We start from the raw sequence: 23,070 nt of genomic DNA, 5'->3' as shown, positions 1-23,070 counted from the left end.
CTTAAATAGCCTAGAGAATCCTCAATAAGAGATGAAGAAAAATACAGCTATACATCCAGAAACTAATCCCCCTCTAAGCAAGGTGTCCCTGTCCCACCAGCCCTGGCAGGGTGTTCTCTAAATGTAGCTCCCTGAAGGATCTGACTACAGCTGGAGGGTGCAAGGCCAGGCCAGTGGCCTTCTCGGGTATCAGGGCATTTGGCAGAAAGACCCACTGGAATACAACCCTAACATTTACCTGACCACAGAGGTGCCGCTTCACCACTTGTCCCCTGAAAGCATCTTCTACTTTTCAGAAACAGCACCTCAGCCCTTGGACAACCACACCTTCCATCCTTCAGAAATCTCAGACACTTGGGCCCCAGGAGCCTCCATGCACCTCAAGTGGTACCAACACCAAGCAGTCACAGGGCTGACTGATGGTCAGGGCCACATCTGCACCCTGCAGCATGGCCAGCTTTGGGAGGGGAAGGGTACAGACCTAAGAAGAGTGCCCCACCAAAGCTACTGCATCCACACAACCCCTGCCTCCCCCTGGGTTCCTGCCATCACCCCCGGCTGGTTCATCTCAGTTCAGCCATACACCCAAAGCAGCATCACGGTGGTTTGCACAACAAACGGAACCAAAGCATTCAGCAACGGGAGCTGAAGCACAGCTGATAAGCAATGCACTTAGCACAGGATATGTGTTAATGTCTCTGGGGAGTATGTTTAAATGTGATAAACCACCAAGGAAGAACTTGAAGTGTGGTCTCTAAACACAACCAGAGAAGCTGTACTTACACTTTACAGATTATTCTGCTACTTAAGAAAGAAGAAAAGGTTGAATTTGTTAACCTTCTGCCCTGCACACAGTTGCATATGGACGAAAAAGAGCAATTGCTTTTTGACTCTCCATTAATTTTATTTTTCTCAGTAGACTGAGCACACAGCCTCACACTGCCAGGCACTGGCTACGCCTGCCTGTTTCAGCTCAGTTCTGGCAGCCCTGGTCTGTCACCTGAGTTACTATTCTCAGCATTCCTCTATGCAATGTTGCATGGTTTGCTATAAATACCAGAGAAACCCTTAGAAGAAGGGTCCTGTTAATCCCAAATGCAAAGTGACACTCAGGACTGCACTGGCACAGTGCCCTGGGCAACAAACATTTGCAAAGCCCAAGGAAAGAACAAAAGCAAGAGAAAGGGAAGGAAGGAGGGAAGGAGGGAAGGAGGGAAGGAGGGAAGGAGGGAAGGAGGGAAGGAGGGAAGGAAGGAAGGAATTCGGAAGGAAGGAATTCGGAAGGAAGGAAGGAATTCGGAAGGAAGGAAGGAATTCGGAAGGAAGGAAGGAAGGAATTCGGAAGGAAGGAAGGAATTCGGAAGGAAGGAAGGAAGGAATTCGGAAGGAAGGAAGGAATTCGGAAGGAAGGAAGGAATTCGGAAGGAAGGAAGGAAGGAAGGAAGGAAGGAAGGAAGGAAGGAAGGAAGGAAGGAAGGAAGGAAGGAAGGAAGGAAGGAAGGAAGGAAATCTCTTGTAGGTCGTTTTTTCTGGGAGGGCAGAAAATACCAGAGATGTGCTCCCCCATTGCCAGGCTGGGGCACGTGCGAGTCTCATACTCTATAATTCAAAAATTAGTCTGTTGATAAAATGGAAGCTTCTTTATTTAGAGCAAGAACAGCTCCAAGTTCCTCAGGCGGTTGCCAAAAACATTCCCTACGGTCCTTTTGCCACTATGTCTGAGCACATCTCAGTCATTAACTAAATCTTCACAGTTCCCCAGGGACGTAGGGACATGCTATTTATTAAAAACACTGGCCTAGCCATGCAAATGCTTCCTCCAGGGATTACTTTGGCACTCAATGCAGAGCTCAGTAAAGGCTAACAAGGCACCACTGCCTCGAGTAAGGCTGAACACTTTAGGCAGAGTTTAAGCAACAAAGCCCAAACCTTTCAAAACTAACCAAATCCTGTTCAGTAACTAACTCTGTGGCTGCATTAAGTTTTGTCCTTTGACACTCCCCTATTATGTTCCCAGCTATGCCGTGGTCTGCCCTACCTCAGCAGCTGGATGCCCTTCTCACACCCAGGTCCTCCCAGGTGCCAAAATGAGATTTCCTCCTGCACTGGAGGATTCAGCCCCACGGTACCCCCACAGCTACCCTGGGATTCCCAGTGGTCTGCAGGATTGGACACCATGCTGTGACTTTTTGGTGGCAGCACTCCAACCTCAGCATCTGCTCAGAACACTCTGCAGCATTTTATAATACAGCATAGCATCAAGTCTGGGAGTTCTTGCCCCAGGGGACATCCCCTGAAGAAGAGAAAGAAAAAAAATATATAGCTGGGAATATAATGGAAGGATGCTACAGCATCAATCAGTCTTGTGGGCTGAAGTTAAACATCTTCTTACATCAAATGATACCACAAAAGTCAGATTTTACTCACAACGGTGCCCTGCATAACATGTGTGTGCATCCCTGTACAAGAGAATCCTGAGCAGTTACGTGCTGTGCAAGCAGCCTCATGTGTGTGCCTTATCCTGGGAAGCTGAGCAGGGAGCTGAGCAGAAAACTGTGCCTTTTCTCCCCAGTTTTGAGGAGGGTCTATGTTCCCAAGTCTCATGAGCACCCCTGGCTCCTGGTGTGCAGCAGCTCAGTTTGGTGCCCACAGGAGCTGTGCCCCAAACCAACACCCTCTCCCCAGGCACATCCACCCTCAGGGCTGTGTCTCACCAAGAGATGCAATGCCACTGCCACTGTACTGTGGTGTAGGGCTGTGAATACACCCTGGGCAAAAACAGCTTCTAAGAGTCAGATAGGCTTTCAAAAATCCCAAAGATCTGATTTTCTTCAGCTGCAGGGCTAGAGGAATTAGGCAGGATAGGAAGACACAACAGAGCTGCATGCCATGGAGACATGTAAAATATGATCTCAAGATTCCTGTCACTGTTAATGGAAACATTAACATTTTCCTGTCACTGGTGAGGGTCAGCCCATCTGAACTAAAAGACAAGCGGAGAAGAGTAAGTAACCACAAACTTCCCACCAGAGCAGAGCCATCTGTAAACCATCTGGGTTTACACACTGGTCTCCCCTCTGCTGTGGGTTTCTCTGCTCACTGCAATAAACTTGCAGCAAGGAGGAGCATTGCTCCCCATTTTCACCAATTCTTCCTCAAATAATGGCTGAGCCCTAGCCTTCCCACAGCAGCAGATACAAAAACATTTACCATCCAATGCATTTTACAAAATAAATGAGACCACCACCACCACTCTGCTCCGGCACCAGTCTCCCACACTGGTTATCAGCCCATTTGCCATCAGGAGTTTGAGCTGCAGATTGCTGAGGTTTAAGACTGCATTAAGTTATTTCTCTGGCACAGGAGCCTGTTAGCAAAACCTGCCTCCCCATTTACCAGGTGTACTCCCACAACACCTGGCAGCACATCCACTTTACCTGTGTGCCTGTGGAAAGCCATGGTCAGCAGCCCAAAGTCACCAGCTGCCCCTCAGGTAATGGAGTTCACAGTCTCTAGGCTGATAAGGAGCTGCCCCATTTGATAACATACATTTAAACGGAGGCTATTAATATGGACAGGACTCCTACCAGATGTCCACTCCCCTCCCTAGAGATCACAACCTTAATCCCCCTTGGAAATTCTTACCATTTTAGGTGATCGGAGGGAGAAGAATAGGATCCTGAGACCTCTAGGTCTCTGCAGGCAACAGTCAAATACCTGCCCAGCTACTCAGCACCCAAATTAGTCCCAAAGGCAGAATGAACTCATGAACTTGACCCCATGCTGGTATTATTTGGCCTTGGCGTTAGAGTGAGATTGTGTCTCGTAACAGTCCTGAGCTAAACTACAGACCCAACATTAATTATGTTCCACCATGGCTGAAGGGAAGAGGTGGGTCAGAGCCCTGTGGGACTGGAGGGGCTGCAGTCCCAGGAGACAGCAAGGGGCTGTCTTCTGGTTGTAGGGCCTGGGAAGGATGTGGCTGTACCCCTGGGGACTGAGTTGACAGCCCACAGAAGTACCAGCACATACATTCATGGGTGGGTTGGATTTGCTCTCAACATGGAGATCATGCTGAAGTTTTACTTCCAGTAAAACTGCCATTCCTGGTCCTTCCCCAGCTTTTTCCCCTAAGGAAGCTCACAGCATTAACTGTTCAAAGGGTCCTAGTCCCTGAAGAGCAGCACTTAGAAAGATGGGTGTCATGATATGGGGCTTCTTTAGCATCTAGCGTGGCTTTAGAGGGTACTGGCTCATGCCTCTGTCCTCTTTATTCAGGTGTCCACAAAGCTCTCAGGAAGATCCCAGCTCCATGGCTCCAGCCAACCTGTTTCCACCCAAGTCAGAGCAGGAGGGGAGGGAACTCTGGCTTGGGATTCACTCCTGTGGGGACCCCAGGCTGCAGCAGCTCTGCAGCCCCATACTCACTCTGGGTTATGCAACCTCTGCCGGCAACGCTCAGGGCCAGGGGCCAGGGACGCCCAGCTGCTAATTCTGCCTCCCCACTGACGCACTGCACGGCCGTGGGAAAGTCACTGAACCTCCCTGACAGCCACTGGGAAGAGCCAATGTTTATCATTCCTTCCCGGGAGCCCATTGTGGTGGTGTCTGGCCTATGAAGAGCAACCCTGCTACAGCCAGGAACATATCTGCTTCCTGCTTGCAGAGGTCCCAAGAGCTCCTCAGCCACAAACACATGCACAGTCTCCAGCCTCTGTACTGGGCTTGGTGAACCCCTGAGCCTTCACACCCATCTTAGTCCCCCAGGCAGCACATGCACAAGCTCAGCATCTCACCAGCATCCCGACATCTCCAAGTTTCCAACATGGCCTGGAAAAGGCCACTCTTGACAGCATGCCATTCCAAAAAAGCACAGCAAGGATCCACTGGTGTAGCAGATTGAGGCTGGGAAACGTGCTAAAGTACTAATGCACTGAAACACTTTGGCAAGGAAAAACCCAATGTTATTCTGCCCCAGCTCAACTATAAACTCTAGCAAATTGTTTGCATAATTCAGATGGCAACAGAAACCCTAACAACTGGTATTTTCCTGTGCTAATCTTGCTGTATGCAGTGTAATATTTACAGACATGAGTTCATTTTTGGCAATGCACGTAGAGTTTGCACCATTAACCATTTTCATTCCTTCCTAGTTCCCTATACAAAGCTCTGGCACCCTCCCACCTGGCAGTCATTTCCTACTTCCCCCAGAATGCCCTGGTATTTCCATTAGAAGCCTTTGCTCCCATCCTGAGCGGTGTCTCTGCACGGTGCTAGTGGCTGCCACGTCCCGACCGGAGGTGGCTGCAATCAGCAGTGGTTTGGCAGCTGCAGAGGGGTGTGGAGAGCAGGGATGGACACTTGGATGTCACATTTCATGCGCACAAGTACACGTGTGTTCACAGCACCACAACAGACTCGGGCTGGAGGAGAGAGGAGAGGGAGAAACCTTGCCCAAGAAACAGGAGGAAGACCCAGACCTGCAGATGCCTATGGAGCTCCCTGGCACAACTCACTCTGCAAAGCCCCTGCTGATCCCCCACAGCAGATTATAATAAAGAGGCCATTTTTTAAAATTTGTGGCCTCCTGGTCCCAGGCAGAAATGGGCTGGGGAACAACCTTGCTGCTGCTCTTGGTTTCTTGCCTGGTTTTAGCCAGATGACTTTGGCCAATTCCCATTTCCTTCCCAAGCCCCTCTTCATCCACAAAAGCCCAGATGATTAAACACAGCAGTGGTGCAGGTGTAGCACAAGTGACAAGGAGGGACATCAATGCCCTGTGAAATGTGTCAGGGAGCAGACACCTCCAGGAAAGAGAGGGTGCCCCAGAATGGAGCTGTGCCAGCCCTGTCTGAACCCTTGTCTGTGCACCACGCACCCACAGGCCCCAGAGGGAACAGTGCTACAAATACAGCAGTGAGTGCGCAGCAGGGCATAGCAGGCTTGGGATGTCATATTTTTAACATTAAACCTGTCCTGTAGGTTTTCCAGGGAGCTGCCCTGGACACACTGATCCCACCCAACAGGTCTGACTGCAGAGCAGCATGGCTGGGGCATAGTGTCATCCACTCGGATAAATAAATGATTCACGTTGTGATTTCCAGAGTATTTTCTTGCCCTAAGAATCCTGCCAGAAAAGGTCTGGGTCTCTCAGCTTGCTCACACATCCTGCTGTCACTCAACAGGCAGAAACTCCTAAAGAGACCTGTTCTAACCCAGGCATTGATGAACTATTAGTCACCATCATCAAAGAAAGCAGCAGTAAATACCAGCAGCAGAGCACCTGTGCACCTCTTAAAGTAATGCTGTGCCTCCTGCTTCCCTACATGCTGTTGGCAATGCACAGTGCACCTGCACAGAAGAGCACACTGCCATTCACCAGGCTCCCCATAAAATGACAGTCCCACATTTCTCCCTACCCTTCCTGAGGGCAGATCCATTTTTAAAAAAATTTATTTTAAATGTCTCAGGTTGCATGCGTCCTCCCACAGCAGAGCACTCCTGCCCAACAGATCTCAGTTACTAACTTCCTTGGCTCTTCCTAGGCAGAAACAAAACAATTTTTTTTAAATGCTTCTTTGTTTTAATATGAAGACAAAGTTTGCAGGAAGACAACCAAAAAGAGCTTTGGGTTTGAGAGGAGAGAGGACACAGATACAGCTCTCTTGAAGGAAAAGCTCTTTGCAGTTGTGGCAGATCTGTCAGGGAGACATAAGAGGCAGCAGTCCCCAATGCCACAGAAATGCTGGACAGGTCTGGCACCAGGACTGACACTGGGGGCTAATCCAGCGCTCCAAGCACTCACTATCCAACATGCTTCCTGCTCCCAGCACTGGCAGAAGGCACTGCAGAGCAGTGCTTGCAGATCATCTTGAGAAGACTGCCAGGGGATGATGGCCCCTAGTGCCCCCCAGCCAGAGACCCTGCATAACATGATCACACCTGAACCAGAACGGGGATTTTCCACCTAAGTCCTTTCAAAGCTGGACAGTTTCTCTTTGAAGTATCCCAAAAATGCCCCAGAAGTCTCAAATCCAGCTCTGTGTACAAGGATGTGCCTCTGCACTCCTGAAGTATCCCACAGACACTCACAGGAACACAAGGCAGAGACAGCCAGGATGTACACACCTCCAGAGCAAAACCAGCAAGGACATCACTGCAGTGACAGGGGAATGAACACACTGGGCACCAGGGGAGCCCCTGCTGTTCTCAGGGAACCAGCTCAGAGGGGACAGTAGAGAAGGAAAGCAGCAAGACATGGCAAAGGCACAATTCCTCCATGCTGAACTCCAGCTCACAGCTGGGTCAGAGAGGTATACTGAGCCTTTCAGTGCCAAGGGAAGCTTCTGGATCAGCTGTGGAGGTAGGGGTAGAGGAACTGGGAATAGATTTATGAGGAAGCAGATGCAGGGCAGGCAACCTTCAGGAGCTCAGATATAGGGTGAGTAGAAACAAAAGGCGGAAAAGAAGGCAGGATAAGAAGAGACAAAATTAAGGGATAAGGCTGTAGTAATAGACAGGAAGGAATGGTCAAGAGATAACAGAGCTGGAAATAAAGGCACCTGAAAAAAAACAAAACCAGGAAGAGATATAAACCAAGTTTTTCCCCATCTGCCTCCATCCACAGGCTGGACTGTTTCCAGGATTATTCCCATGGCAGCTCCAAATTTATTTCCCTGCTGCCATCTGCTCTGTGGCTCCCCTCGACACACGCTCCCTACTGGCACTTCTTCCCATCACCTGTTGCTGACATGGCAGACCTCTCGCTGCTGCTGAGAGCCAAATGACACTGAGGCCTGGGGGGAGCGTCTGCACATAAATCAGGAGCTGCTTTGTAGTCCCAAAGCTTTGTTCAGCTTCTGTTCCCTGTCCTGGCTATGGTGGTATGGTGGGATGCAGGCAACAAACAGCCCCATGGCAGCAGCCCCAGGATCCAGAGAGGACAGGGGAGAGGAGAGGCTGCAGCAGGTGCTAGGCAGAGCTGGCTTTGAATCAACTTCACAAGAAAGTCCATTTCCTCCTGTCCCTGCTTCTCATTCACGCATTACAAATAAGATGCCAAGACTGTATGTCCCAGCAGCAAGGATGTTGAGTGCCTGCTGTAGTCCCAGCAGTTAGAGTGAGACCTTCAATGCAATCTCAAAAAAGGACAGCCCCAAAAGACTGAAGATTTTTAAAAAATCTCTTGCAAAGTCCTTAAATGCACTTGCTTAAATGTGAGCCGTGTTTCTCTTCTCACCTCTGTCTCCCATGTCCTTCCACTGTGAGTGTGCAGGCAGTGGACTGGGAGGCTCAGCAGGCTGCCCACAGCTCCCTTCATGAGCTGCAAGATAAAAACCACAGGTCTGAACATACTAATGAATATCAGATAACCCTAAGAGGAGACAAAGACTTCCTCTGCTCCTCTTGGGGGAAAGATCCACCTGTGCTGCCAAGATTGATTCAGATGCCTCATAAGAGCACCAAGCCCATAACTCAGCTAAAAATCTTCAGTTACTGCATTTACCTCTTCCTCCCCAGCAGCCCTATAACTGGGTAACACACAGAACCACTTAGCAGTGCTATGGTGCCTCTCAGTCACTTCCACCAGGTGATGTGGAAGCCATGGGGAAGCTTGGGAGGAGACATGGGGCCAACCAGCTGCACCACAACTCAGTTATTCCCCAGTTTATTACCCCAAAGCTTCACACTTAGGACAGTGGAGCTCCTTAGGGCCGTCTTGGTCAACTTCAGGTCTTTCTTTGTTCAAGTTTAGTTGCACTCATGTGCAGGAGGAATGACCAGTGGAGCCAGATGAGAGGCAAATATTTGCCAGTCACAGCTTTCCCCTCATGGCTTAGCCCTGGCTTCAGAGCTGAGAAAAGTAACTCAAGTCCCTGTCAAATAAATACCACAGTGATCCAGCCAGGCAGCATGGCAGTCTTTCCCAGCACAGATGAGGTGTGAGGAACAGGCACAGCAATATAATCCTGCCATACCCACACAATAAATGCTCATGTCAGGGCTTCACCAAGCAGTGAGTGAGCCATCACTGAAATAATATTCCACAGTGTCCATCAGGCTCTCTGCACTTCTAATAGCTCCCAATTCCTTCTTGTGGGCACAGCAGCTGGCTGGGCAATGCTCTGCCCCAGTGAGGTTAAACAGCTCACTGTGGAGCACATGGAAGGAAGTTCAGCTACTAGTTTGCTCTTCTGCTCGAAAGCTGTGTCATTCCTTGGAAATCTACCCACTAGGAGTCAGAAATTAGCAATTACCCGGACATCAGCTACAACACACACTCTCTCCAGCATCTCCTGACACCCTCCTGTGTTCATTAACAGGACCTGGAAACAAGGAAGACTCACAAGGTGGGTGCTGCAGGCTCTGCCCAAGCTCTTCCTCTGTAGGCTGGGAATGCTTTCCATGTGATGTTTTCTAGCAAAATACCATGTTCCCAGGAAGCTGCTGGGCAGATGGTTCTGCAGACTTCCATCCTCTTCCCACACAGGGCAGTGGGCAAGCCAAATCTTCACACCAGCAGTGCTCTGTGGCACCAAGGAGCATTGGTGTTTCCCCTTAGAGTTCTTGATTTTCAGGGGAGGAGAAGAAAGGGCTGTTTGTGGATGGACTGTGATCCTGGCAAAATATCTCCAGAAATTCAGCATGTGAGAGACACTGAGGATAGAAAACTTCAGCTCAGGTGGTCAGAGAAGGGCAAAGCAAAAGCTCTCAGAAAGGGCTGCCTGGCTAAGGGTGAAGACAGGCCACTTCTTTGATGAGGACGTGCCTTTCCAAGCATTGGCATGCCAGTTGGGAAGACTCCCTGGCATCCAGTACACCATCAAAGTACTGCCTGAACTTGGCACAGGCCACAAGGCCATGCCCTCAGAACTGATTTAGAGCTGACAGAGCCAGCCCTGGCACATGATTTTAGCAGGAGAAGCAGCCCAATACCCTGGGCAGGACAGTCGCCTCGAGCAAGATTAACATTTGGCTGTCTGCATCCTCAGTTGTCAGACAGAGCTGGTGGCTGGAAGGACCAAATCACCCTTGTTATGTGGCCATTTTAAAAATAACCTTTCCCAGAGCCCCACAGTGCATAACCCTGTGTCAGTCTGAGCTCCAAGAGCTGAAGGGGATCAGCTTGCAGGGCTAACGGGTATTTTTGGGCACTCTGACTAATTGTCAGGACATATGCTGAGCATTCTTTACAAGGAAAAACAAAGCTGCAAAGTCTCCTCCAGTGAGGCCTAAGGGGTTGGATTAGTCACAAAAGTTATTTTCATAAACCTCTGCTTTAGGAAGGTTTGATTTAACTTCCAGCTTCAGATAAGTGCAGTTTAAAAATGGAAGAAGAGGTCAACTTCCTTGTACCCCAACACTCACCACGAAGGCTGGGCCAGGCTGGGCCACATTGCACCAACAAGGGCAAGAGAAGTGGAAACTCTTCACCTTGGAGTGGCTTCAGATTCACAAGTGCTTCTTTGCCACCACATAGAGTATTTTGCCAGTTGTCTCCCTCTTCCTCCCTCCACTCTCGGGAGCAAGAGCTCCCAGCTCAGAGGCTCCAGAGCCTTGATGTCCTGCAGCCCTGTGTGAAGTGCTCCTTGAAGGCCACATCCTTAGAGAGGAACAGAGATCAGCCAGTTCTTGCAAGTTTAGTTACCATTGAAAAGATTTTATTCTAAAAGCAACCTGTTTTGAGTGGATTTTCTTGTTGCAGTTCCTTGCTGCTTCTCCTCCAAAGGGCATCTTTCATCAACATGAGCACCTCAGCAACACTTCACTCACGTGCCAGGTTTAAGCCAGCACTCATTCAGTTCACTTTCTCTACACTTACTAAGACAGTAAATAAAGAACCCATGTGCAAAACCTCCACAACACCCTGGGACACACAAGCCAGAGCAGCCCATGTTTCCCCACCACTTTGCTCTCCCTTTCATCCCAGAAGCTCTTTCATATGCTTTAAGCCCCGCTGCTGTCTCAGCCCATGCTGTTGGCCTATGGAGTTTTTCTTTCTCCTTTCTCTGGTGCATATCAAGCCTTGCTCTTCTCATTCAGCAGACACACTGCACCAGAAGCACACACATCTCAAGATGACAAGAGCTCTCCAAAGTCTCCAACAGTGCTCTCTGTACATTTTCCCCCAAGCTGCAGAGCAATTTCCACTGAGGATAAGTGTTGTCAATTCAATTTCTAATAACTACATTAAAATGTATGAGCCATTTCTCTGGAGTCAGGGATAATATTTTCAAAGTGCCTGTGTGATACAGGAATGTAAATCTCATTTTTCATAAAGTGATAAGGATCCTGAGTCTCTGTGGAAATATGTCAGATCAGAGCTGGGCAAGGACTACACAGGAAAACATTCCCAGTGGAGTTGGGTAGAAAACAGCTTCAAATGTTAAAGAAAAGGAACAAATATCTTTAAACCTTTCATCAGGGTTAGTTTTCAATTTCAGCCAAAACCAGAGAGTCCCAGCCCAGAATGGTTTTCAGAGCCCTGCCCTGGTTTGTGGTATCCCAGCTGAGTGTCATCCACAGGACAGAGGCTGTTTTGGAGAGGGAAGCAGGGGAATTCTTCACCCCCAACATACTCCCACTCTAGTTTTTTTGTAACCTAGCAAAATTTGAGTTCCTTTAGTGTCTTGGAAACGTTAAGATCAGTAGACTAATATTTGGCAAGAGACAGTTCAGGCCAAAAGAGGGTGGGGAGGTGAGGTTACTGACACTGCTAAATTTCATCCCCCTCCTCCGCAAGGCCAGGGCATTCTGAGTCAAAGGAAGATCTCTCCTCTCCCATGCTCCTCCAAGGGTCTCAGAGCAGCTCTGCGTGTTACAGCATTTCTATCAGTGCTGACTCTTGGAGCAATGGCAAGTTCTGTGTGTGGATACATTCATTAAACACAAACTTGAGAATAAGAAAAGTGAGATACTTAGAAGAGTGTTTGATTTTAAACACAGAAATAAACCAACTGGAGTTGGTAAAAGCACTTGAGTGTTTGATTAAGCCATCCCCTGCTCTGGGGCTGGATTCAGGCCCAAAAAATTATTTTGTTTTCTTTTTCAAGTAGCAGAAAGACAATAAATTCAGGGACAACGAGCAACACAGTCTGCAGAGATACAATCTCTTTGCAATACAATATCTTCTCAATACAATCACTGCAAGCTCTGCAACTACTGCCCACATCCAGCTATTAGAGGATGGGCTCCATGCGACAGAAAGCGGTGCTAATTGCACGCAAATGCTGGAGAAAGCTGTCAAAAAGCTAAACCAGATGTGAAACAGCAATTTTCTTTCTTTTAAAACCAGGTTGTGCAACCACATTGCATAAGAGCCCACAAGCACCATGTACCTCTGGGAATACTGCAGGACAATGGGGAAAGGGTGAGGTTTCTAAGTAGTCATTGAGGGCTTTTCCTGCAACTGCATGGACTCTGCTGTCCCTTTGCTAAAGTTATACCCCTTGAGAAAAATTCTCAACCGTGCTAGAAGGAAGCCTGGTAGGAAGCCTTGCCTGCTTTGTGCCAGTGCTGAGCAAGGTTAGGCTTGGTCCTGGATCTACAAAGCACAGCAGTGGATTTAGTCACCCAGAGACAGCCTTAAGGGAAACACACCTTGATACCAAGAAGGTGAAACACTGGGGGACGACACAGGGAAGACCTGCAGGGATACCTGTCCTGCTCTCAAACATTAACACCCAGTGCTGCACCCCACAGGAAAGAGATGACACAAAGGAACATCAGACACCACGTGTAAACAATTCACATTAGACCAGCAGTGTCTCATCTCCAAGGAGCTGCTGAAAACAGAAGATAAAATGCTTTAATGGCAATTGTAGGTTTTAAAGCTTTTTAGCACCCTGCCCAGCTCAGTTACAGGCAGTTTGGGGTCACAGTGGCTGGGGCACAGGGCTGTGCTACGCAGCAGGGTCACATGGACTCAACCCCAGCCGCTGCAACAGCCCAGGCGCACCAGAGCACTGCCCACCTTGCAGCTATAAAAGGTGAACTCACATCTGTCTCACCCAGATCTCACTCAGCTGTATGTCCTCACATGAAAATCACCTTCTTTCAAATGCCAACTGCTCCAAGAACCAGAAAGGCTTTCCTGAAGCCTTTTCCTGAAGCTGATGGCTGAATGCACAGGTGGCACCGAGAGCTGCCCGTGATTCTGAGGGACTTGGTTATGTCACCAAAGCATTTCCCACATGGCTCCAGAAAGCAGCTGGAAAAAATCCACCCACAGTCCTGGAAGGGACTTGCAAGAACACACAATTTTACAGATCTCTCCATGATTATAAAATTATAATAAAAGACTTCCAAAATACCCCTGCTGAAACCAATCTCTTTTTATAGACACAACCTTCATCCCTTGCTTCAAAAAGCTATGAAGTTAATCCAAAAAAAGGATTGTGTGTTTGCATCACGTGAGTAGGTTCACAGATCACTTTTCAGGGCTCAGCTTTCGTTTGCATTTGTGCTGTGGATAACTGTTCCCTGTTTTCACTCACTGGCAACTATGTCTTAAAAGATACACTGAAATCCATCAGTGCACCTCTGGTAAGGGGCTCATGCATTGCTTCATCGACACAGCTGCCAGGTGATGTTCTCTTGTATTTCTACGTAACATCATGAATTTGGTAATTCAGCAATGGGGAGCAAAACCCAAGTAGAGACCACTGCCACAACTTTGTCAGCCTCTCCCCTGCAGTACTGTGGTGCAGAAGTTCAGGCAGTACTTCCTTTTACAGACAGACCTTTTCAGTTAAAAGCTGTAATTCAGAAAATGCGAGTTCATTGAATGAAGTGTATCTGGAAACATCTATGTCTTAGCAGAGAAAGGTGCAGGGTGCTACAGGAGCCCCGCCTAGGCTGCCAAGAGACTGAGTGCATCACAGCCTCCTTATCCTGCCTTTCTCAGGCACAGCTGGCACCCCACAAGAGCCCACTCCAACCCCAACTCCATCAGCCTAGAAAAGATATCTCAGCTGGCAGCAGCCACTCTCACAGTGCCCACTGTGCCCTGGCAGGAGGTGACTCCAAAAGTCCAGTCTTGACCTACTTAAACTGGGGACACTTCAGGGTAAAATAACGCCAGAGTCCAAATTTTCAAGCTCCTGCTCCAGCCGGGTATGTTGCAGAGGAGGGTGAGGTTTTTCCAAGCTCCTGCTCCAGCACCTGGAGCAGCAGCAGAGAGAGGCTCTGCCTCTCCGTACTCCTGTCTAATCAGGTGCTTAGAACCAACCGTTATTTACAAGTCAAGCATCTCAGTTTTCCCTACAATCCTTTCACAGGGAGAAGTTTCGAGGATAGGGGAGATGGCAGAGAAGGCCACCTTTGCAGCATCTTAACCACCCCCTGGGCTCTCAAGCCCACAGTCCCACGAGGAATGTCATTGCCACACTTGCAGGAATTGTAAAAGCCCTGTCTCAGCAGCCAGCTTCACCCACCATCCCCTGCACAATCTCATTTACAAGGCAAAAGCTGTTTGGCAAAACAGCTCACACAGCATCCAAATGTCGGTGGAGCAGACAGAGTTCCTGGCGCTGGCTCCCTTTTCATCCGGCTGCTCCGGCTCAGGCACCGATGCTGCTCCAAGGATGAGCTCATCGCTATTTCAGGTTGAATTTGCACTTGGCAATCTCCCTGGTAACCAAAACAAGATACTCCTTGGTTTATAAGAGATTTATTGGTTGTTTGGTTCAGTGTCTAGTGGAGCACACAGAGACTTCCCCGCATTACAGCACCACCACAGGCTGGAGGAAGAGCTGGAGGGCAGGAGGTGCTCACAGCAGTGCTCAGGGATTGGGCAGCGTTAGCACTGCAGGGCGAAGGGAAGCTGCCTTAGGGCTCACCCCAGCGACATGAGACTGAGGAAAGGAGGTGTGAGGCACGGCTTTCACTCACACACACCACAGGTGAGCCTTTATGGCAGCCCCCTGCCACCCCAAACAAGTGTTACAGCCTGTCCAGCACATCAGAGTAACCACAGAAATGCTGTTTGCAGTCCTCTCCAGCCAAAAATCTGCACATCTTTCCCCAAACAGGAATGGTGTGTTCCCCACCCACTGCAAGAAACCCATCCCACCACAGGAACAGAACCAGAGTTGAAGTTTCCACCTTTGGCTATAAATCATTATGGAGATAATGGCATAAGAGAGAGGGGAATATTATGGCAAGGGGTGGATGACGTGTTCTAGCATCCACCAAAGCAAATCCAGACAGAATTTAACAGATTTGCATCCCCACCAGGTGCCCTTGTGCTGCTGCGAAGTGATCGTGGGCTGCTCTCCAGCCCTGATACCATACTGTCATCCTGGCCATTTCCAGAGGCAGCACTGAAATATGTTATACATCAAGTGGCATTCACCTGGCAGGCTGTCCCATGGGGAAGCATGACTGGCTCTCAACGGGCAGAGCAAAGGTAGACAGGAAACTGTATTTGCATGTGTTGAGTGAAAAACGTAGCTCTGTGTATTTTTAAAGTGAGATGAGACCAGAGAGAGAGAGACAAATGCTTGCACCCTGGGCTGTTTATTACTGCCTCTCCACAGTACTGTCAGGAGCAAGATCACATCAGGACAATGCTTAGAGATCACCAGGGAATTTCTAAGTGGAAGCAAAGCCACTCAATCTCCTGATTACTCTCTCCAATTACCCAATCCAGATGAGGACCTGTGTTCTGGAGGTGCTGTCTGTGTTTGCATTCCCTCAAACCACTGACTGCCCTGTGGTTAATGCTGCACCAGGCACCTGGAATGCTCTCAGGATCCTGACACTGCCTCCACGGGCTCTTCAACTGAATAGGTATCAGTCAGAAACTCATCAAACATCCACTGGATGAGGTAAGTCAAACTAGAAAAATCTCTGTAGCACACAGCAAGAGCATTGTGAGTGCACACAGCTGTCCCAAGGCACCAGTTTCCTGGGATGCTGCAGCCCTGTGGATGACACACCTACCAGGAATTTTAAAGAGCTCTTTGCTGTCTCAGTGCAATGAGAAGAGGCACAAAATGGCAATTCTGTGCCAAGAGGCACAGAATGAAGTGGAAAAGGCTCAAGAGTCCTAAAACGAGACCATAAGACAGAAGCTGGAAAGGGAGGCAGGCAGTGCCTCAGAAGTGGCTAATTCCAAACCTTTGCTCCAGTGTTTATTATAGAAAAGAACAGATAAGAAAGGCTGATGGTAACAACTGCCAGGGGCAGTCAGTCCCAAGGTAAACAAACAGCAAATGCCTTGGGAGCAGCCTGCCAAGTCCAGATGGTTCTCACATCTTGGGGCATTTCTTTAAAAGAAAGAATCCTATTTTCTCCCACCCAGCATCCTCCCAGGAGTGGGGGGGCTGTATTTAGGGTAGTGTCATAGTTAAGGGGATCTTTGGTCAGAGACCACTGGAAGCACATGAAAACTGAATATTCCCAAATGAAGGCTCTGAGGAAGAGCTGGGAGCCAACTCCGTGCAGGAAAGTCAACTAACAACCAGTGTGGGCTGGACCAGCCATGGCTTTAGTGTGATGAACCATTTCTATTTTTCTTAGCACAAGAAAGGCACGTCCAGCACTCTGGTTCATATGAGAGAGTTTTGGAGGATTGAGGGGATTTTTCGCTCTGTCCAAGCAAAACAGCAAGAGCAATTCTTGCTCTGCCAGAAGCTTTGAACTCCTCTGCAGCTGGAAGCTGGTGTAACACAAGAATCCTCACACTCTGGGACAGCTGCTGCAGTGCTAAAGGGATCTTGAAGCAAAATAGGTGGATTATAGATCCCTGTACCAACTGTGCCTCCCTTCAGGAGTCCCTTGGCATATGGAGCACACGTGATTTCTTGTGAACAGGGGTCTCTTAAACACGTCATTTCAGCAGACAGACACCACTGGGGCCAGCCAGTATTTGATTTGAAGCTCCCTCATATGTCAAAGCAGATCACAAATGCAGCCATATCCCACCACTTTCAATCCCTCACAGTCCATGACTGTTGGCTGCCAGCTCACACCACAGACAGCTCTGCTGAGCAGCAGGAGGAGGGATGCATCCCAAATGACACCAATCACTGGGTGACCCCAAGGAACAGAAAAAAGATGAGGCACATATGTGGAACAAGTGGGTCTTCTAAAAACATCAGTCCAAAATCAAAAGGGTTTGAATTTCTTATTTACAAAAATAATGCAACTGTGTAACAGCATCCAAACCAAAATTGTAACTCTGCCTGAAAGTTTCTGACACTGAACCGTGCCATAAATCAAATCCCTCTTGATGGGAGAGAATCTTCTAAAAGTCCTTGCAAGGAGTTTCAAAGACAAACCAAGACTTTTCCTGGAGTTTCAATGCTGCTGGATAGTTGTTTATTAAGTCTTATCAGAGGAACAGAGCCACTAGCGTGACCCAGGTACAGCATAGAGCACAGAAAGCAGGAGTGAAGTCTCTAATTATCAAGATTTACGCAGCCTTTTAAAGATAATTTAACCAATACTTACTAAAAACGTACATTATTTTCACTTTCCTAACAATTATTCAGTAACATGGGCAGGAACTGCGGAATTCTCTATCCAATCATTTCAAACTACTTTTATTGCAGAACATGGTGTAGTAGAAGAAGGAAAAGAAGGTTTAGAGAACAACAACCCTCCATTTTGCTATTTACTCTTATCTATTTACTACAAAGAGAAACCCAAAACCTCTAAATTTTTCACCCTGTGACAATCTTACATAGTAGTCTATCACCTAATTCACACCACTGTATTTTCTAGTTCTTGTCTGATCGTTGGTAATTTTTTTCCAAGGTTGGAGGTTAAAAAAGTGTTGTTCAGGGGGGTAAGAGCCCTTAAAAACAGGCAGAGAAATATTCTCGGCACTCTGGGTTCCTACAGTTTCCAGTCAGGCACACAGCAAAATAGCTGCCCTTCCACCCTGGATTGCAGCTCCATCACTGCTGGGAACCCTGCCCTAGCTCTCCAACTTCTTCCAGGGAACTCTAGTTCAGCCTATTTTGAAAAAAGTGCTTCCAACCCTGTCTATCCCATTACAGCATAGCTATAATGCAATCCTTGCCCTACTTTGATTTTCTCCAAAGCCTTAAACGTAATTTTAGCCCTGTCTTGACATAGGACACAAACCCCATTTCCCATCTATTCTGATGGAGATGAAAAAGCTGGAGAAGCAGAAGAGCATCCATCCATCCATCCCTTTGTTCCACAGAAAATGCCATGCTCTCTTGCTGTGAGAGTAGGAAGTTGCTCTGGCAGCATTCTTGGCACTACACGTGCCTGAATCACTCTGGAGGTATCAAGGTCTAGCTCCTGCCTCAGTGTGTGTTGCAGGGAGGGGTGAGCATTGGCCCGTCAAGGGTTTTTCTGTCGCTTTCCAGCAGCATCTTGGAGCAGAGCAAAGCCTTTGCAGGAAATACTCTGAGCAGCAAGATGAGCCATTTCTGGTAGGAGAGTTTTGCCTACAGGCCTGGGGAGGTTTTGCAGAGAGAAAAGCTCATCACACACCAGCCTCGGCCTCTTGGCTCCAATTCATTCCTACAGAAGCCACCTGGGGTGATATGCCCAGAGCTGGCTCTGGGCTGCTCATTTACAGAAAGTCCCAGTTAAAGCCCATCGGGGAGAGGAACATGCTGGGCTATATCCTGTCTCTGAACCCCAGGGAAGCCCCAGTCCTTTGGTCCTACACCCAGCCAAGTGGCTGCAAACAGGGTTTTTACTGGACCGAAGAATAAAAGAACTGAAGCCAGAATATATGGCACAGTCCTTCCAAAACCACACTGCAGAAGTGGAAGCATGGATTTATCTAAATAACATTTAATTCTTTAGAGTCCCAGTGTCTGAAGAGCCATCTGCTTAAAACTCCTCTCCAGAGTATCTAAAAGAAATATGAGGTCTCTTTCTTCCTCCCACACTCCCTCTGCCAAAATCAGACATGAAACGACTGATCTCAGACTTTCTTGTTACTTTCCCTGTCTGCATTTCTATAACAGAGAAATGAAATAAAAAGAGATCCCAATGAATCAAGCTGTAGTATTTTGACTTACAATGCATTTTGGTTTTTATGAAATCGCAGGTCAGTTCTGGGAAGGTTTATTGCATAGACATGATTTCTGCTACCGTTTCAAGCAAAAGTGAGTCCACCCTGCTCAAGGTATAGAATTGAACCTGAAATCTCAGCTTTTCTACCTTTGCTCTCCTACCAGCAGGGCACAAGGTGACAGTGGCTGGGGACTGCGAGGGTGACAGGCAGGCATTGACTGCTTGGCTCAGCCCTCCATACACCTGCATCTCTGACCCTTGCGGAAGCCTGGCACCAGAGCCTGCCCACGGCTGTACGGGGAGCTGTTCTGATTTAGGAGCAATCAACACCAATCAAAAGCATGAGCAAACTTTGCACATCACTGATGGTGAGGCTTGTCTTCTTGAATTTAATGCCCCTGGGACTTCAGGGCCAAGCGAACCACAAAAAGGGAAGTGCCAAACACAGGCTTGTGTGATCCTTGTCTCGTCAGCAAAGATCAGAGGAATTTTCCACCTAAATCCCCCAATGCATCCACTGGATGCTGAGTAAACTTAACATAATTCACACAGGCTACTGCTGAGGGGTCGGTATCATTCCTGGCTCACATCTGCCTCTCTGCTCCACTTTGTGAGACCTCACCTGCAGAGCTGCATCCAGCCCTGGGGTCCCAGCACAGGAAGGACATGGTGGAGCTGTTGGAGCGAGTCCAGAGGAGACAATGATGATGTGCTCTGAGGGATGGAGTATCTCTCCTATGGAGACAGGCTGAGAGGGCTGGGATTGTTCAGCCTGAGGAAAAGAAGGCTCCAGGAAGACCTTACAGCAATATTGTATTTCAATACTTCAGGGGGGCTCACAAGAAAGATGGGAACAAACTTTTTATCAGGGCCTGATGCAACAGGACAAGGGGCAAAGGTTTTAAACTGGAACAGGTTAGATTTAGACTATATACAAGGAAGGAGATTTTTACACTGGCAAAACCAGTAAAACACAGGCACAGGTTGCCCAGAGAGGTGGTAGATGCCCCATTCCTGGAAGTGCTCACGGCCAGGTTGGACAGGGCTCTGAGCAAGCTGGTCTAGTTGAAGATGTCCCTGTGGACTAAATGACCTCTAAAGGTCCCTTCCAACCAAACTATTCTGTGATACAAAAGGAAGTAAGTTACTTCTTGGGGGCAAGGAGGTCAGTTCCTTAAACTTTTTGTTACATCCTGGTGCAATGGGTGTGGGCTGTCATATTCATGTGATAAGGATTTAGATTACAGATGAAGTGCATCCTACAGCATCACTCCCCTATCCATGGACATGAACAGGGACCTGACCAGGCTCCCACCAGCTGCTTAGTACCATATGTCTGGATTTTCCATTCATGGTACAGTTCGATGGAAAAGCTGCTTCTGAAATAAAGGCCAGCCAAGATAGGCTGGAGAGTTTTTATTTTCAAGTGTTTGAGTACCTAAATGTTGCCTCCTTTTGAACAGCTGCCATTGTTTATGTTCAAGCAGAGAATTATACCAGCATACAGGGAGACAAGCCATCACTCACAGCAGGGAATAACTTCTGTTAGAAACAGTTCAAGAGCCCAATCCTAAATACCTTCCCCAGCCAAAATTCCCAAAGAGCAGTACATATCAGAAGCCAGCTGTAAAGTCCCAGCCCTGAACTCGTTCCTCAGAGCCACAGTCCAAAATCTGAGAAACTGGCTTTCTGCTGTACTGAGATCTGGAGGGACTGGGGGTTTTTTGCACTTGTGGTGCCAGCTCTGAAACACCTATCCACATTTTTCTCTCAGGTATTAGTCAAGAAGGAATTTTTATATACTGAGCTCCTTAAGGAAAAATTAGGAACTGGTTTGTATTCAAGAATGCTGTATTTGGAAAAAAAAAAAAGGGTGTTGTCACTGAAGTATGTGGGTGCTTTTATCATTACAAAAGAAAGCTGAAGTTTCAAAGCCATATTTGGTTGCTTGATCAGCTATTTGCTTTGTACATCATGGCTTAAGAATTTAGTCAGTTTCCTCTTGGAAGTTTTTTTTTTGTTATTTGTAAAAAGAACACTCTTCCTCTCAAAACAGGGTAAAAGACTAATTGGTAGGTGGATTGTTTTATTAATTTTCCCCATTCCATGTGCTAGATTTCAGTGGTTTAAAAAATAGTCACATCCCTTTCTCAACCACAGACTGGCTCCTGCTTACACAACACAAATGGGACCAGAGTCACATGCATTAACTTTTCTTTAGTAATTGGTCAAAAGATAAGATTAATGACAGAAACACCCGTCTTGCAAACACATGGTGAATACAACTTCACTCATGCAAGTGACTTCCCAAATCTATATTGATACAGGGGTGCAGCATTTGTGCAAAACTCAAGGTGTTTGCATTCACGTGGGTACAGCTGCAGGAACTCTGCAACTGCCTGATATTCTGTAATACAGAAGGAAAGAGGAAAGTGTGATAATTATTAGGTAAAAGCTTGCATTTCCATATTCCCCAATTCTGTTACTGCCAGCCTGCTCCCAGGATTGCTCCTCACATCACCTGAGACCCCACAAAACAGCCTCCGCTTTAGCTATTTCCTCCCCATCTCTCATTATAAAAGCCTCAAAGAGGCACATCTGATCACCTGCCCAGGAAAGCACAGAGCTGACAGCTCTTACACAACTCGGTACCACAGCAAATTCTCCCTAAGCAGCAGCTCAGCTTGGAAGCAAAGGGAAAAGTTGTATTTATACCCCAGGGTCTGCCTGCACTTTAAAAGCAACCACCTTCCAGGAGGGAATATGTATATCAGAAAAAGAGGATGCAAGAGAAATCAGAAGCAAGAACGTAGATAAATCCCATTTCCAAAACAACCCATAAAACAGGCAGTTTCTGAGGCTAACTCAGTGAACCACGGAGAAATTGCTTGCTAGAGAGTGTTTCAGAAGTACATTACACACCCACAGGCTTCCCACTCCCCATCCCTATTCTCACAAACCCTTCTCCGGCAGAGCAGTCACAAGGCAGAGAAAAGACCAGCACCAGCCCCGAAATCCGAAGATCTGCGAAGCGTGGGATGCTGAAATGCTCCCTGCCCTGCTCAGCGAGACGATGCTCGAGAGGGAGAGAGGGAGGCATGTGCTTACTGGCTGCCGGAGATCCCGGGAATGCTGCGAGGCGGCTGCTGCCGGGAGGAGGGAAGGGATGGACCGAGCACTGCGAGCGGCTGCGGGACGGACACGGGAGCGCTCTGGTCCAGGGCTGGGCTGGGGTGTCCAGCTGGAGAGACGCGGCTTCCACTCTTATAGCAGGGAGGTGAATGGCAAAAAAAAAAAAAAAAAAAAAAAAAGTCCAGCCCATAGCAGCGATCCTGCCCGGGGAGGCATGCTCCTCCCAGGGTCGCTGCACCGTCCATGGTGAGGGGGAACCCCAACCAGCGATGGCACTTTGCCTGCAGAGCTGTTCCGTGCCTCCCCACAACAGCACCGGGCTGTCATGGGAACCCTGGGACGCAGCAGGCTGGGAAAAGCCCTGCTACCCCCAAAGTGCCAGCAGCTGCACTCCCAGACAAGGAAAATGAGGCACAGAATCTTTGCAGGAGGATGCGTGGCCAGGTTCCTGTCCTGTCCAAATAACCCTCTCTCAATGCTAAAGCCTTTCCTGGAAGGTCAGTTACACATCACATTCAGGTTCATAGACAGAGTTTGCAGGACACAAAACAAACAGCAGGGATGTATTTCAGGTGAGAAGTCTGCAGGGAGGGAGGGGACCCAACTGAAGAGAGCACAGAAAAAATTATGCCAAAAGGGGAGCCTTTTCTTCAAAGCAGGCATGAAATATAGTACTGTCAGGTAGCAATTCATTCCTGTTTTAAATAAGTCTGCCTGCCTGTGCTGCATCACACCAGAAAAATCTCACAACGTTCACATTGTTTTCTTTTCTCCCTTTCTCCATCCCTTATACTTTCTTTATTCTTCTGAGTTATGCCACTTTCTTCCATTCTTGTTGCTGTTGGACACATGGTCCAGCAAGTAGCTAAGTTTGTTTTTCAACAAGAGGTGCTTGTGTTGGAGCTCTTTCTCTACAAACAGGCTTTTGTG

At 48.0% G+C, this 23,070-nt stretch overlaps 1 protein-coding gene across 4 annotated transcripts in view; it reads right to left on the bottom strand.

Annotated features, from left to right (window-relative positions):
• FHL1 (four and a half LIM domains 1) overlaps positions 1–22,277 on the bottom strand; it is a 30,388-nt gene extending 8,111 nt beyond the window's left edge. The window contains exon 1 of one of the 4 annotated variants that reach the window (XM_010402700.3): positions 22,117–22,277. Coding sequence is in view for 2 of the 4 variants with exons in the window: in XM_019287760.2 (XP_019143305.1) it covers positions 3,438–3,459 (22 nt within the window). In the remaining 2 variants the exon portion in view is untranslated. Of the gene's footprint in view, positions 1–3,437; positions 3,544–8,239; positions 8,324–21,968; positions 22,085–22,116 lie in introns of those variants that run through there. The other 3 variants (XM_010402701.3, XM_019287757.2, XM_019287760.2) reach the window with 3 other exon arrangements.
• Between the last annotated feature and the right edge of the window lie 793 nt (positions 22,278–23,070).

The sequence above is a fragment of the Corvus cornix genome, chromosome 4A, assembly GCF_000738735.6.
Source record: "Corvus cornix cornix isolate S_Up_H32 chromosome 4A, ASM73873v5, whole genome shotgun sequence".
Classification (NCBI taxonomy): Eukaryota; Metazoa; Chordata; class Aves; order Passeriformes; family Corvidae; genus Corvus; species Corvus cornix.
The sequence above is the reverse complement of the archived record's forward strand: the minus strand, read 5'-3'. Positions and strand labels throughout refer to the sequence as shown.